Source organism: Danio rerio, chromosome 10, assembly GCF_052040795.2.
Source record: "Danio rerio strain M-AB ecotype USA chromosome 10, GRCz13ab, whole genome shotgun sequence".
Lineage (NCBI taxonomy): Eukaryota > Metazoa > Chordata > Actinopteri > Cypriniformes > Danionidae > Danio > Danio rerio.
The window spans coordinates 2120001-2136569 of record NC_141030.1 but is presented as its reverse complement, the minus strand read 5'-3'; the positions used below and the strand labels follow the sequence as shown (position 1 = coordinate 2136569).

General features: G+C 35.9%; 3 protein-coding genes across 8 annotated transcripts in view; 1 reads left to right on the top strand and 2 right to left on the bottom strand.

Moving 5' to 3' along the window:
- LOC100535760 (uncharacterized) overlaps positions 1–10942 on the bottom strand; it is an 88627-nt gene extending 77685 nt beyond the window's left edge. For 2 of the 6 annotated variants that reach the window (XM_087269976.1, XM_087269975.1), the window contains exons 1-3: positions 10687–10913; positions 2657–2768; positions 2307–2436 (exon numbers count right to left, since the gene is read on the bottom strand). The gene's annotated coding sequence lies outside the window, so the exon portion shown is untranslated. Of the gene's footprint in view, positions 1–2306; positions 2437–2656; positions 2769–10686 lie in introns of all 6 variants that reach the window. The other 4 variants (XM_087269974.1, XM_087269972.1, XM_087269977.1 and 1 more) reach the window with 4 other exon arrangements.
- LOC147841943 (protein FAM240C-like) lies at positions 2728–7599 on the top strand (the record flags this gene model as incomplete). The annotated part of the gene is made up of 3 exons (XM_087271545.1): positions 2728–2742; positions 3776–3900; positions 7338–7599. Coding segments are annotated over 3 exons (255 nt in total), but the record flags the coding sequence as incomplete, so codon positions are not given.
- A 3695-nt stretch (positions 10943–14637) lies between the features above and the next one.
- c3ar1 (C3a anaphylatoxin chemotactic receptor) lies at positions 14638–16092 on the bottom strand. The gene is given in 1 exon segment (NM_001423804.1): positions 14638–16092. A coding segment is annotated over 1 exon segment (1065 nt). The 5' UTR covers positions 15884–16092; the 3' UTR covers positions 14638–14818.
- Between the last annotated feature and the right edge of the window lie 477 nt (positions 16093–16569).

The following is a 16569-nucleotide window of genomic DNA, read 5'->3' as shown; positions in this document are numbered from 1 at the left end:
GCAGCAGGTGCACAGTGTTTATCCATTCACACGCAAATCCAGGCTCAACACAACCCAACGCAGCTCTCACCCAGACGACTGTCCCACAAATCCCAGCGGCAGCTGCCCAGAATAAACCAGCACAACCCAGCATGCTTCTGCCATGTTTACAGGGTGACCGTGATTCAGGAGATTACACTGCGACAAATGAGAAAATGACAGCGCTTATTAACACACTCCCTCTGTGACTGACAGTCTGAATACACACACGAATATATAGCACAGACAGACTAACCACGCCGGTAATGATAAATGTGTCTCCGCTGTCTTCCTTTCAGCATAATTCCATAAATCATGACGCAAAATCTTATAGAAATGATGCGGCATAACAGTAATGGTGGATATATGAGCTCATCCACTGAGCAGTAGAGTTTGAGTGAGAATTTGTTGGATTAATATTTCATATACTGTTACGCAAGATTAAACATGACATTTTAAGCCATTGTTTTGAAGCCGTAATTGATTCGGTTGAAATAAAAATATATTTTTCTTTCAGATTTCCTTTATTTTAATTTGTTTATTTTTAGCCACTGAAATAACTCAAGCATGTTGGATTTATTACTTCACAAACCATTTTTCATATAGCAAATTTCCTAAATGTCCCATTAAAAACATAAAGAAAAAAATGACATATGATCGTTTTACCTGACACTTATTAGATCTTATAAATTAAAAATATAAATATTATATAATCAAGATACTAAAGCATTCCTATATATTATTTTTATTATTCATTTTATTTTTAGTTAGAGCCATTTAGTTTTTTACATTTTTGTATTATCCATTTCAGTTTTGTAGACATTGGTTTTATTTTTTTAAATTTTTTTTTATTTATCAGTTATTGTTTTTTTATAAAGTCTAAATGAATTTTATTTTAACTACAACCATAATATCATTTAAATCATATATATATATATATATATATATATATATTTTTTTTTTTTCTTTCAGTTATTTTTTGCCACTGAAATAACTCAAGCATGTTGGCTTTATTACATCACAAACCATTTTTTTAATAAAGCAAATTTCCTAAATGTCCCATTGAAAACATACAAAAAAAGATGACATAATTCACTTAACCTGTATTTGATCTTATTAATTCATTCATTCATTCATTTTCTTGTCGGCTTAGTCCCTTTATTAATCCGGGGTCGCCACAGCAGAATGAACCGCCAACTTATCCAGCAAGTTTTGTTTTTTTTTTACGCAGCGGATGCTACCCGCAAACCCATTTCTGGGAAACATACACACACACTCATACATTACAGACAATTTAGCCTACCCAATTCACCTGTACATCATGTCTTTGGACTGTGGGGGAAACCGGAGCACCCGGAGGAAACCCACGCAAATGCAGGGAGAACATGCAAACTCCACACAGAAATGCCAACTAAGCCGAGGTTCGAACAGCGACCTTCTTGCTGTGAGGCGACAGCACTACCTACTGCCCCACTGCCTCGCCCTGATCTTATTAATTAAAAATATTAATTTTATATATAAGTCATAAACATTTTATTTTAAGCTTTATCCAGTTTATTAGTTTTTTTAGATGAATAAAGGGACGAAGGACAATGAATGAAAGATTTGATTCTGAGCCTTTATTTGTCATTCATAAGGGATTTATAAAGCATAAATAATCTTCACTTTAGATTAGGTCACAAAACTGTGTGAAGTTGACTAATAAAGCATTTATTACCATATTATTTAACTATTAGTATATGTCTGAATAATAAGATTTATAAATGTTGATTTCAATAGTTTATTAATCATTTACTAACTCATTCGGAATGATCCTAAAAACCCTCAACTACTCTTAAATACAACTGGTTTGTAAACAATGCAATACTTAATTTAGTAATGAAAAATAAATCATTAACTAAGTATGAAAGTACAATTATTAAACACATTATATAGGTGCTTATAAGTCAAGAATACAGAATTTCTAGCTGCAGTTATAAACTGCTTACTAACGCTTATCAATGTAGAGTTAATGCTGAACAGATGATGAATTCACTATTTGCAAATGCTTAATAAATGATTCATAGTGTGTAGATATTATAAAGAGTTACCAGTATTCTTTACCAATTCAAAATAGTGTAATGATATTAGCAGCCAATGACTATCAAAGTACAGCATTGCTCACAGTCCATTTAATAGTGCTGATGTTGCTATTAAGTCACACTTACATTTGATTTCACACTGAACATTTAAAAGCAGCACGGCCAACAATATTGAGACCGAATGTGTGTATATAAAACCAACTTTACCTCAATTATGGTCAAGTGGACGCAATGTGTAGCTCTCCACAAACAGCGAGCATCATTTTCTGTGTATCAGTATAGCTCATGACATCACTGTTTAATCCTCAAGACCTCCAGAAGAGCTTTTGACCCTGACCTGGAAATTATGATCGCAATGGTACACAACAGTAAATCCTGCGTCCACATGTGTGTTTTGCCGACTCCGGTGGGAACGGTGGCATTCCCGACGGCTTAAACACAGCAATACTGAGAGCCGCAGCTCCATCCATCTGTCTTTTGTGCTTTTTGCTCCAGAAATAAACGATGATGAGATGGAAGGGAAGAGGAATAAGAGAGAGAAACTCTACAGAGCGTACCTGAGAGGTCTTCGGTTGAGTTTTGCCTTCGCTTCATCCCAGATTTTGGAAGTGTGGGGGATAAATGATCAACACCTGCACAAAAGGTACTCGCATTAGTTTCACGTGCACGCTGGATGATCATGTTCGGATTGTGGATGAAGTGGAGATGTGAAGTATAAGGAATCATGGTGAATGTTAATTGGTGGTGAATGTAATTAAATGTACATTTGGATTCTGCTCGTGCACAGATGAAGCAGAAGAGTGAAGATGAAGCTTGTCGGGTCATGCTAATTTGCATGATTTGCTCTTCTTTTTGTTGTTTTAGTGCTAAAAGCAACTCTTTAACCCTTTATTGAGCAAAGAAACATACATGAAAGTTGAATTGTTGGATTTAATTGTTTGAATCTATCTATCTATCTATCTATCTATCTATCTATCTATCTATCTATCTATCTATCTATCTATCTATCTATCTATCTATCTATCATCTATCCATCCATCCATCCATCCATCATCTATCTATCTATCTATCTATCTATCTATCTATCTATCTATCTATCTATCTATCTATCATCTATCCATCCATCCATCCATCCATCCATCATCTATCTATCTATCTATCTATCTATCTATCTATCTATCTATCTATCTATCTATCTATCTATCTATCTATCTATCTATCTATCTATCTATCTATCTATCTATCTATCTACCCATCCATTCATATATCCGTCCATTCATCTATCCATCCATCCATCCGTCCGTCCGTCTATCTATCTATCGTTCTATGGATCCATCCATCCATTCATCCACCCATCCATGCATCCATCCACCCGTCTGTCTGTCTGTCTATCTATCTATCTATCTATCTATCTATCTATCTATCTATCTATCTATCTATCTATCTATCTATCTATCTATCTATCTATCTATCTATCTATCTATCTATCTATCTATCTATCCATCTATCCATCCATCCATCCATCCATCCATCCATCCATCCATCTATCGTTCTATCGATCCATCCATCCATGAATCCATCCACCTGTCTATCTATCTATCTATCTATCTATCTATCTATCTATCTATCTATCCAGCTCTCCGTCACTGTGAAATGCTTCTGTTTGATGGTTTCAGATGATGAATTTGGCACGCATTCATGATAAACACCAGCTGAAGAAGTTTTGGGAGCAGAAGATTGAAAGCCACAGCGAGCGGATGGGAAATGAAGACTGCAGGATGAAGAGCAGCGCCTTATCCAGGTGTGTGTATGAGTGTGTGTGTGTGTACGCCAGAGGTCTTCATCGTTACTGTCTGCACTGGTAATCGCAAAGAAAGATTAGATTAAAAAAAAACTGAAATGAAGCGCTAATTTTGATAAACAGCCTCCAGTCAGAAAGTCAAACTTGCAGGAATGGATCTGACAGGAGGATAACGAGAGAGAACTTATAATTGTTTTATTTTTCTGACCTAGTTTGGGATCCATAAACACTTTCTCGTTTCTTGAAAATGAAAAGTGTCACGATGAGAAATGAGAAAAAAGGAGATTTGCTGTTTGTTCAAACTACTTATATAAAATAAGCTGAAGCAATATGAGTTTGGGCGACACGGTGACTCAGTGGCCTCACAGCATGAAGGTCGCTGGTTCAAATCCCGGCTGGGTCAGTTGGTGTTTTTGTGTGGAGTTTGCATGTTCTCGCTGTGTTGGCGTGGGTTTCCTCCAGGTGCTCCGGTTTCCCCATCAAGTCTAATTGATAAATTGATTAAAAAAATAATAATAAATAAATAAATTGATAAACCAACTTGGCCGTGGTGTATGTGTGTGTGAATGTGTGTCTATTTGTGTTTCTGGGTTGCGGGCGCAGCAGTGGCGCAGTAGGTAGTGCTGTCGCCTCACAGCAAGAAAGTCGCTGGTTTGAGCCTCAGCTCAGTTGGTGTTTCTGTGTGGAGTTTGCATGTTCTCGCCATGTTGGCGTGGGTTTCCTCCGGGTCCTCCCCACAGTCCAAATACATGCGGTACAGATGAATTGGGTAGGCTAAATTGTCTGTAGTGTATGAGTGTGTGTGTGTGTGTGTGAATGTGTGTGTGGATGTTTCCCAGAGATGGGTTGCGGCTGGAAGGGCATCCGCTGCGTAAAAACTTGCTGGATAAGTTGGCGGTTCATTCCGCTGTGGGACTAAGCCGACAAGAAAATGAATGAATGAGTACTGGGTTGCAACTGTAAGGGCATGTAGAGACTAAGCTGAAGGAAAATGAATGAATGAACATGAGTTAGATTAGGAAACTACAAACCTACGTCACACATGACGTCATACGCGTTCAACTGCACACCGTAGGTAGGACGCCAAATTTAAGGGAACCAGATGGAGGGCGAGAAGCAAGAGAGAGCAGTGGATGCTGAGTAATTGTCAGCTTGTTTCTGCTGCTCTCTAGTGTTTGCTTTGGCTCTCTTCAGGATGGTGTTGTGGATTAGCACAAACTCCAGTACAAATCTCCAGGCTTTGGGCCTTGTTTAAATCAGCGTGTGTGTGTTTTTATAGAGACAGCTGTAGAGACGATGAGGATCTCGAAGTGTTTAATGAATATATAGGGAGACATACAGACATACCACAGCGGGCTCAATGCAAAGTCAAGGGGTTTATCAATAAAGCGGTAACATGTGCAAACTGCTGGAGAAACGTCAACCTCTTTACCTTCAACCTGCAGCTTGCTGAAGTATAAAGACAAAATGATTAGCTCTTCTGTGAAATAGTCAGAACTTTATAGCTTAAATAATTTCCAATCACTAATTTCTTGTGTTTTTGCCATGATTGCATTCATTCCTTTTCCTTTGGCTTAGTCGCTTTATTCGTCAGGGGTCACCACAGCGGAATGAACCGGCAACTATTCCAGCCTATGTTTTATGCAGCGGATGCCCGTTCAGCTGTAACCCAGTACTGGGAAACACCCATACACGCTCATTTACACACACACTCATACACTACGGGCAATTCACATATAGCGCATGTATTTAGACATGGGGAGAACATACAAACTCCACACAGAAATGCCAACAGACCCTGGGGGCTCAAACTAGCGACCTTTCTGCTGTGAGGGCCTTAATTGCAGTACATTATTATTTTGCAAGACATGCAGCTTAAAGTGCAATTTAAATGTTTAACTGGGTCAATTAGACACGTGTTAATTAGGTCATTGGACAATAGTGGTTTGTTCTGTAGCCAATCAAAAGAAGATATTTCCTAGCGGGTTTTACATTGGTTAAGAGCATTTTCTTTCAATTCCAGCCAAACTAAAATAAGTAACACTTCCTCTAGAAGATTTATGCTAGTTTATTATAATAAAATAAGGGAGTCACAGTGGTTCAGTGGGTAGCACTGTGGACTATTTCTGTGTGGAGTTTGCATGTTCTCCCTGTGCTGGCTCTGGGTGCTCCGGTCTACCCCTGATAAATAAAGGTCTAAGCTGAAAGAAAATGGATGTATGTATGTATGGATGTATGGATGTATGGATGTATGGATGGATGGATGGATGGATGGATGGAAGTATGTATGTATGTATGTATGGATGGATGGATGGATGGATGGATGGATGGATGGATGGATGGATGGATGGAAGTATGTATGTATGTATGTATGTATGGATGGATGGATGGATGGATGGATGGATGGATGGATGGATGGATGGATGGATGGATGGATGGATGGAAGTATGTATGTATGTATGTATGTATGGATGGATGGATGGATGGATGGATGGATGGATGGAAGTATGTATGTATGGATGGATGGATGGATGGATGAATAAATGAAATAACAAAATTGGTAACACTTTAGAAAAACTATCCATTTAGTTTATTAACAAGTTAATAGACCATTAATAAACGGTTAGTAAACAGGTTATAAATGACATGTTAAATAAAAGTTAATAGTTTGTTAATATTTATAACTGTGCCTTATAGATAGCCAACAGATAACTTACAATGTTAGTTAACAAGTTATAAATGACTAGTAAACTGTATTTTAATGATTTATAACTACATAATAAATTAGTAATAGATCATGAACAAGCTGTTAGTAAATAAGTTACTTAAGACTTGTTAAGTATCAGTTAATAATTTATATACGTTATTGGGACGTTACTAAAGTTGCAGATTTTCTTCATTTATTAACTGTTAGTAAATGAGGAATTGCAACTTGCGTCCAAATAACATAAGCTTATAACTAACACCTAACTAATATATTAACTTAAACTTTACAGATCAGTTGTTCATAGTTTGTTAACCATCTAATACCAATATTTATTTATTTAATTGTTTGTAATTCTCAGGTTTTTCTGTTTATTTTAAGGTTGTGAATTTCATTATAGGACCTTTGCTTCAACTTTTTATGTTGAAACATTTTTTCAGCCTAGCAAAGTGACTCTTATTGACATTTTAGTTTGAGACAATGTTGTATAAGAAATAAAGTATAGAAAATTAAGTCTGTAAAATAACAAAAATCATTTGTTACCAGTTTATTACCGTTTTTTTGCATCAAAATGTTCAACACAAAGCCAGAAAACATCACTTTAAACTATTAAAAACGTGACTTTCTAACGTCTGACGTTGTTGAATGATAGATTAAAGTACTATAAGGCAATTTAAAGACTACTTTAAAAAGTGTAGTGTCTCTTTAAAGACTCTTGCTTGTTTTCTTTCAGACTGCGTGAGGAGTGGCTGGAGAGGCTTCAGGTTCGAAACCAGCACGTGACGGAGAGCATGAGAGAAGAGCAGATCAGAAAAGCTCAGAGGATTCAAGGCCTTTTAAGAGTTTAGATAATTCTGCTAGAGTCAGCATGAACAACTGAAGCACTTCTCTAATGCACTTCCTAAGAAAGCCTGACATTATACAGTTGAAGTCAGAACTATTAGTCCTGAATTATTAGCCTCCTATATACTTTTTATACACATTTCTAAACATAATAAGATTAGTCACTCATTTCTAATAACTGATTTATTTTATCTTCGCCATGATGACAGCACATAATAAATAAAAAAAATAAAAAAAATAATATATATATATATATATATATATATATATATATATATATATATATATATATATATATATATATATATATATATATATATTATTATTATTATTTATTTTATTTTTTTTTATTATAATTTTATTTATTATTTTTTTTCACCTTTAATTGATAACACATTAGAGAGTATAGACAGGAAAGCATGGGGAGAGGAGATGGGGGAAAGAAAATGAGGCATATGATCTCGAGGCGGGAATCAAATTCGGGTTGCTGTGAACACCACAGTGTCATGTGTCAATGCACTAACCACTACACCATTGGCACCTACTGGCACATAATATTTGACCAAATATTTTTGAAGACACTAGTATTCAGCTTAAAGTGACATTTAAAGGCTTAACTAGGTTAATTAGGCAGGTTAGGGTAATTAGGCAAGTCATTATATAATTGTACTCTGCAGACAATCCAAAACTAATATTGCTTAAGAGGGCTAATAATATTGTCCTTAAAATGGTTTTAAAAAAACTAAAAACTGCTTTTATTTTAGCTGAAATAAAACAAATAAGACTTTCTCCAGAAGAAACAATATTATAGGGAAATACTGTGAAAAATTCCTGAATCTGTTCAACATCATTTGGGAAATATTGAAAAAAGAAAGAAAAAAATTACTAGGAGGGCAAATCATTCTGACTTCAACTGTATATCCGTGTAAAAGCCACACAGTCTATTTCTCTAACAGTTTTTGATGAGACTTTTGGGACAGAAAGATGCTGATGAACATGCAGACAAACACCATTAAACTCACCTTCCAGCTCTCGGCTTTCATTTAAGGCTCATTGGGTTACACTTTCACTGACTTTTGCTTTATTCTCATTTAAATACCAAACTTCTGCTGTGCATTTTTCTTTTCTGAGGAAGACAATGTGTATAATCACTGTTTCTCTCTTTATGTTCAATGTTCTTTGGAAAATGGCGTATACATTGTACAAAATATCAGTTCCAGTTCCCGTATTTTGTGATTCACAGTTTTTTCTGTTTATTCTAAGGTTGCTAGAGGACATTATAGGACCTTTATCATTGCTCTGTCGACTTTTGATGGTAAAAATTCAACTATGCAGTTTAATAAAGTGACTTTTATTAACATTTTTGTTTGAAACAATGTATTATATAAGAAATAACGTATAATTAAGTTTGTAAAAAAACAGAAAAAGTATTTGCAGTTTATTACTAGTTGTCAAAATGCACACAACACCAATACAGACAATATATCACTTCAAACTATTAAAATTGTCAATAAAAGGGACTTTTTGAAAACTTTTCAACATCAAAAGTTGTTGAAGGAAATATCAAAGTACCATTATGTAATTTTAAATCATAGAAAACATGAAATTCACATTCGCAAAACTCATTAAATTAAACACATCTGTTTAGATTGTAGACATGATCATCCATAAACTTCTGGTTTATTTTGCTGATTATTGAGCTGATGCTGTCTGATCAATCCTGCTAATATCACACTGTCCATAGATATTAAATATTTAAATCATATTTAACCATTAAACATCTACATTTTATTTTCACATCATCATATTACTATTCTGTAAGCTGTTACAACTTTATTATTATCATTTGTATTAATAAATTATTAATACAAATAAACTGAATTATTCGCCCCCTTGTGTATTTTTTTCCCCAATTTCTGTTTAACAAAGAACAGATTTTAACACATTTCTAATCATAATAGTTTTAATAACTAATTTATAATAACTGATTTGTTTCATCTTTGCCATGATGACAGTAAATAATATTAGACCAGATATTCTTGAAGACACTTCTATACAGCTTAAAGTGACATTTCAAGGCTTCACTAGGTTAATTAGATTAACTAGGCAGTTTTGGGTAATTAGGCAAGTTATTGTATAACGATGGTTTGTTCTGTAGACTATCAGAAAAAAAACATATAGATTAAAGAAGCTAATAATTTTGTCCTTAAAATGGCTTTTAAAAATGTAAACTGTTTTTATTCTAGCCAAAATAAAACAAATAAGACTTTCTCCAGAAAAATAAATATTATCAGACATACTGTGAAAATCTCCATGCTCTGTTAATCATCATTTGGGAAATATTTAAAAAAGAAAAAACTCAAAGAGGGGCGAATAATTCTGACTTCAACTATATATATATATATAATTCTGAAATTTACATTAATTGTAAATAACACAACATAATAAATCCAATACTTTATAGAGCATAACTACACATCAGCAAGAGACTGACAGATACTGGCATCTGGTGGTGAACTGAAGGTACAGTCACTTGAATGTGTTTTACAGTGAGTAAATATTCCAAACATACGGTGAGATGTGTTCAATGTGGAGGATGATATTGGTATTTTAACATGAATGCTAGCTAACAAACATACACGAGTTAGGCACTTAAAACACCAACGATAGCCGAGCCAAGTCTTGTAATGGGACAGAAAAGGAAAGTTGCTCCGTTTATTGCAGTTGTAAACCTTTCCGAATTTATTTCTTATGTTGAACAGAAAAGAAGATATTCAGAAGAATGCTCGGGGAAAGCAGCCATTGACATCCAAAGTAGGAAGAAAAGTAAATTAAAACATTATTCAAAACATCTTCCTTCGTGTTCAACAGAAGAAAAACAACTAACGGGTTTGACACAAGTGGATGATGATGATGAGTAGCTAATAATGGCAGAATTACATTTTTTTTGGGTGAACTATGACTTTAAGGCTAATGACAACTATACATTTTTTAGTTTTACTCTAAGAAATTGACACAAAAAAGCTGACATGATATAAAGCACGTATGAGCTTAAAATAACTCGGGCTATTATAATGCATCAGTAATGGGAAGGGGAAGGAAAGCACGTTTGCATTGGAAATTGCTGAAATCAGTTTTTCTTCTGAGGAAATGCATAATTTCGCAACCATGTTTGCTTCTGTTCATTATCGTGTCGAACAGCAACCGAACATTACAAACTTAATAAAGCAGCATCTTACCTTTTGGTGAAATACTGAATCCAAAATGTTGTATAGAAACTAAAATTTTGCCTCCTAGGCGAAGGATTTGATTATGGCAAAGCATAAGAACTGTTTCTCCGAATATCCGAATTTTCTCGAAATTTCAACAGTGTAAAAACGTGTTATGAACAAGCTAGGAAGCATTTTTTTTTTTTTTTAAGCTAGGAAGCATTAGCTATTAGCTCTGCTGTGCGCCTGACGTCAGCAGCCCGCGCGCAGGAATGGCGCGAAATTCTGAGGTGAAATTATTTGATTAATTAAATAATATTTATACCAACATAAAATATAATGAGTCTATGGTTAAACTGAAAGAAAAGAACGACTTGGAAGACGTGGCTATTTAGCTTCCAGTGACACTTTCAACTATTTTTATCTGCGTCTTGCAGTCCAATGTTGAAAAATGGTATTTCTTTCCATGTTATTTTAGCATATTGTCTTAATTACACTGTTAGTAGCACAAAAACGGTTTACACTTTACTGTTCTTCTGGTTATTTCCCCACACTGAAAAAGAACACCTGCATAGAAAATGGACTATAAAGTAATCAAATTCATATTAAAAATGGCAAATTGGTAAGGTAGGACCAAGAGAAGGGTTTAATATGAAAAAAAAATTATTATATGTGTCACTCTCAACAACTTTAGTAAGTTTATAGTATAAATATTCCACTTAGAAAAACTACTAGCTTGTTCAGGGGTGTTTGATATCACAATCTGTTAGAGGATGTGTGTCTTTTAATGTAAGCATAAATTTAAGAAATGGCTTTAATAATCAACATTGTGAACATTTGATATTGTTGTTGATATTTTTTGTCATTTATTTTAGTTTTAATTTGAATTTGCATTTTTATTGGCAAGGAACCACCAATGATCTTTGGGTTAATTTTGGTTCTTGGGGTATGTTGATTAATGTACACCAGTCATGTCCAGACTTGGTCTTTAGTTTAGTTCCAACCCCAATCAGACACACCTGGGCTAGCTAATCAAGCTCTTACTAGCCATTCTAGAAAAATCCTTGCAGGTGTGTTGAAGCAAGTTGGAGCTAAAATCTGCAGGACGTCAGCCCTCCAGGACCGAGTTTGGACTCCCCTGATGTACATTGTCCCTTGTTGTGAAGTGAATGAACAAGTTAGGAAAAAAGTATTACCCCATTTATAACCTTTGCAAATATTGAAATTAAAATACGTAAACTATTAAAATAACAACAGATATGGACCCAAAGCAAAATATAAGCAAACAAGAGTCTGAAATAATGGCTGGGTTTAAATGAGTTTAATACGGAGAAGAGATTGACATGAGACATTGAAGTCAAAACTCTCAAAACATTTGACTAAGACGACAATCATCTGCATAAACTTTAATCTCTTTAAATATTTGCCCAAAGAATGACACAATCAATATCTAGTACTCCATAAAGACTCCACAAAGCCTACAGTAATCCTTCTGTCAAAATGAAAAGTCAGTTTAACAGTTGAACAGTAATACTCAAAGCTTCTTTCTACATATAGAAAGAAGCCTTGAAAGAAACTTATAATAAAGCACACTAATAAAGATTGAAGGCACTGTGACTTGTAGGTTATTAACCTTGTCTATTGCTCAAATTGACTACCCTTTCGTTATGTTAGGGGCTGTTTTTGTCCCATTGACCTCCATTATAATCACATTTTTGATTGCAAAGCCATGACAGCAAATAATCTTGCGTGCTTGATTGTTGGTGGTTTTCCCTCTTGGGGAGACGTACAATTTGTAATTTTTTACTGTTTACCATCAGTTGGCACTGTTAACCCCTAAGACAGGCTAGTGCAAAAAGTCTCTTGCTTGAATTCTGTGGAGTAAAACAGCATAATAAGTTGTTTGAACAAGCAGCAAACAAAATTGAGTGTAAATACATCTATTTTTTTCTTTAAAATAGTATTTTTTTTAATCATGAAAAGCTATTTCTACTGCCCATTTGTCAACTATCAGTGTCTGATATCAGAATCAAATGTGTATGCAGTGCTGAGTATTACACATTAAAAATAGCAAAGCCTAAAACTAAAATAAAATAATGAACTTAAATAAACTTCCTCTTTCAAATCTCTGTATCTTCGCAGATGTTTTAGATGCACTTAATGGTGTTCCTTAGCTTCCTGACTCAACAAAAGCAAAACTTCTGTTTTTAAAAAAGAGTGCTAGAAGAAGCTGCTTGTGCTTTGCATATTTCAAAGTTTCATTTTTAATTAGAGAAAGACACCCTCAGCAAACACACCAAACGTATTTGGACATGATATCTCTGCTATTGCATTAGATAACAAAACATAAGAGCACATGGAAAGAGACTTGTTTGAAAGTGCATACGGGTTGTTGACATGACATTGCATTTTTTCTTGTCACACATGACATAAATGAATATAATTAGCATTGGCATAATTTAAAATGCAGTAAATGGTTGAACATTTCTTTGTCTGCCATTGACCTCTTGGTATAAAAACTGCTGTTATTATATTTTTAAACCAAATCACAAAACTCCGACTTATCTCAAGCACAGTTTGATAAATTACAGCTCTCAGAAACTAAAAAAGAAAATCGTAAAAATCACAGGTTCGAGTCTCATCTGGGTCAGCTGGTATTTCTCAGTGGAGTTTGCATGTTCTCCCTGTCTTCACGTGGGTTTCCTCCGGGTGCTCCGTTTTCCCCCACAAGTACAAAGACATGTGGTACAGGTGAATTGGGTTGGCTAATGTATGAGTGTGAATAAGAGTGTATGGTTGTTTTTCAGTGATGGGTTGCAGCTTGAAGGGCATTCGCTGTATAAAACATATGCTGGGTAAGTTGGCGGTTCATTCCGCTGTGGCGACCCTAGATAAATAAAGGGACTTAGCTGAAAAGAAAATGAATGAACGAATTGTAAACTCATAAATAAATACTTCAGGCTTAATTTTACAAGTGGCTATTTGAATAAATGCCAATCATATTTTTAATCTTATTAAAAACAAAGAAACTTGAAACATTTTGTCACCGAATACCATGCTACATGCTAATTATAAATCAGGCAACTACACTAAAAACCAAGCGACAGTATACTTGTGCTTTAAAGATACCCTTACCAACATTAGACACAATTTGCATTAGAGCCAATAGAAAGAGACTTGTTTCATTTGTTCATTTTCTTGTCAGCTTAGTACCTTTATTAATCTGGGGTCGCCACAGCGGAATGAACCGCCAACTTATCCAGCAACTTTTTACACAGCGGATGCCCTTCCAGCCGCAACCCATCTCTGGGAAACATCCACGCACACATTCCCACACACACTCATACACTACGGTCAATTAAGCCTACCCAATTCGCCTGTACCGCATGTCTTTGGACTGTGGGGGAAACCGGAGCACCCAGAGGAAACCCAAGCGAACGCAGGGAGAACATGCAAACTCCACACAGAAACGCCAACTGAGCCGAGGCGCGACCCAGCGACCGTCTTGCTGTGAGGCGACAGCACTACCTACTGCGCCACTGCTTCGCCAAAGACTTGCTTGAAATTGCATAAATTAGCCAAACAGGTTATAGGCTACTCTGAAAATCATTAAAAAATACATCAGGTCTAATTTTAGCGGTGGTTATTTTGGTAAACACCAATCATATTTTTTAATCCATATGTTTCTAAAAACACAGATGCTTAATACATTTATTGACTGAAAACCATGTCCTCAGGTGTATACACTCATTTAAAATTGGGTGATTACACTGAAAACTTTAGGCTATACACTACCTGATGAAACTCTTGTTATGGATCTCAGATATGAGAGCAACAAATAATAACTTGACTTCTAGTTGATTGTTTGGAAAAGTGTAAGAAGGTGGATTTTTCAGATCTGCATCCCAATCGTCACAAATACTGCAGAAGACATACTGGAACCAGCAAGATTCTCACAGAAATCAGTCAAGTTTGGTGAAGGAAACATCATGGTTTGGGGTTACATTCAGTATGGGGGCATGCGAGAGATCTGCAACATCAGCAGCCTGAGGTATCAAGACATCTGTACTGTCCATTACATTACAAACCACAGGAGAGAGAATGGAAAGAGACCTGTTTGAAAGTGCATATAGACAAACAGCTAAAACTGAAGTTCATATCTTCACAACACTGAGTGCACTTGTTGTGATTGTGTGGATCTCGATATTTGCGTTCCCTCTTCAGAGAAAGCCCGTTCAAACACACGCCGTAGAGAAAGCTGAACCTTATTCTTAAAATCCTGCCCCATGAACACATACAGGACGGGGTTCAGGCAGCTGTTCACGTACGCCAAAGAGATGGCCAACGGATCCACTTTCAAAGCCACCATTGAACTGGATTCCCCTCCATAGCTTCGTATCAAATCCAACACATGATACGGCATCCAGCACAGGAAAAAAGCCACGATAACAGCCAGCATGATGCGAAACGCTCGGCCACTGCGGAAATGACGACTGCCTAATTTGCGAGCGATAATTCCATAGCATGTCACGATGGACATTAGAGGAATTAAAAAGCCAAACACAAACCTGGCGATGCTCAAAGCTCCGTATGTCGTGAAGTCGTCATCGAAAGTGCAAACTGTCATGTTAAACTCTTCATAAGTTCGTCTTAATATCATGAAGGGCAAGCTGAGCAGCAAAGCCAAAATCCATACCGCAACGCAAGACAGCCGCGCTAGCAATAAACTTCGATGATTCTGAGCCCAAACCGGAGTGATAACCTGTGTGAAGCGATCCAGGCTGATTATGTTTAAGGTGAAAACGCTGGCGAACATGCTTATGACTATTACTGAGGGGAGAATTTTGCACATGGCGTATCCGTACGGCCAATGGTGGTCTAGGAGGATTTCGGCTACAGTTAGCGGTACGGAAAGACAGCACAGGAGGTCGGCAGTCGCTAGATTGAGAAACCAGATTGTATTAACGGTCCTCTTCATCTTCATTCCTGCAATGAATATGACGAACGAGTTTCCGGGGACTCCGAGGAGAAACGTCAGGCAGTAGACGACCAGAGAAATCACCCTCACTTCTGAAGATGCAAAGGTATTCGTCTCATTTGCATCAAAACCCCACATTTCTTCATACGCATCTGTGAAGTTCTCATAATTTTCATCCATGGCAGAGACTCGAAATATGTAGTTTGCTTTGCTGATGCTGTGGATTGACATAAGCAGACATTCAGTCATTTACAACCCCAAATCAGAAAAAGTTGGGACAATTTGAAAAACGCAAATGAAAAAATATTTAACAAAAACAAAGTAGTGATGTCTGAGTTTACTTTGACGTGTATTTTATTTGTTACGAGTAGTTGTTGTGGTGTAGTGTATGTGGTTTCTCTCTCTCGTTCCGAATTATAGCAGGTGCAGCGGATGAGTTGAGCCGTACGAAAATGTCCAATTTTTAAAAAGGAGGCGTGGCACCCAACCCCGCCCCTAAACGCAACCGTCATTGGGTGATGAGCAAATCGTACTAAATTGTATGAGTTAGATCGTACGAATTCATATGAATTAGCCACTAAATCAAAAAGCTATGAATTGCTGTGAGATTGCGTTGTAATTTTCCAGTGGAAAAAAGTAACAAGTAACATTTAAAAAAAAAAGCTTTTAAAATAATAAGTAATAATATCTGTGATACTTTTTAGATTAATGAATTAGCTTTTAAATAATAAATCGCTGAATTAAAATGAGTGTAGTCACGTAGAATTTTCTGTGATGGAAGTATTCTCATTATATTGAATGCATTAAAGAAAATTTAAAGGAAGGTTCAGGTTACAGTGCGCTAAGATTAATCAAATGATGAGATCAAGTCCCAGTCAGGTAAGAAAAAGTAAAAAGTAAAGCAGAAGTAACTATAGTAACTTTTTGGGGGGGAG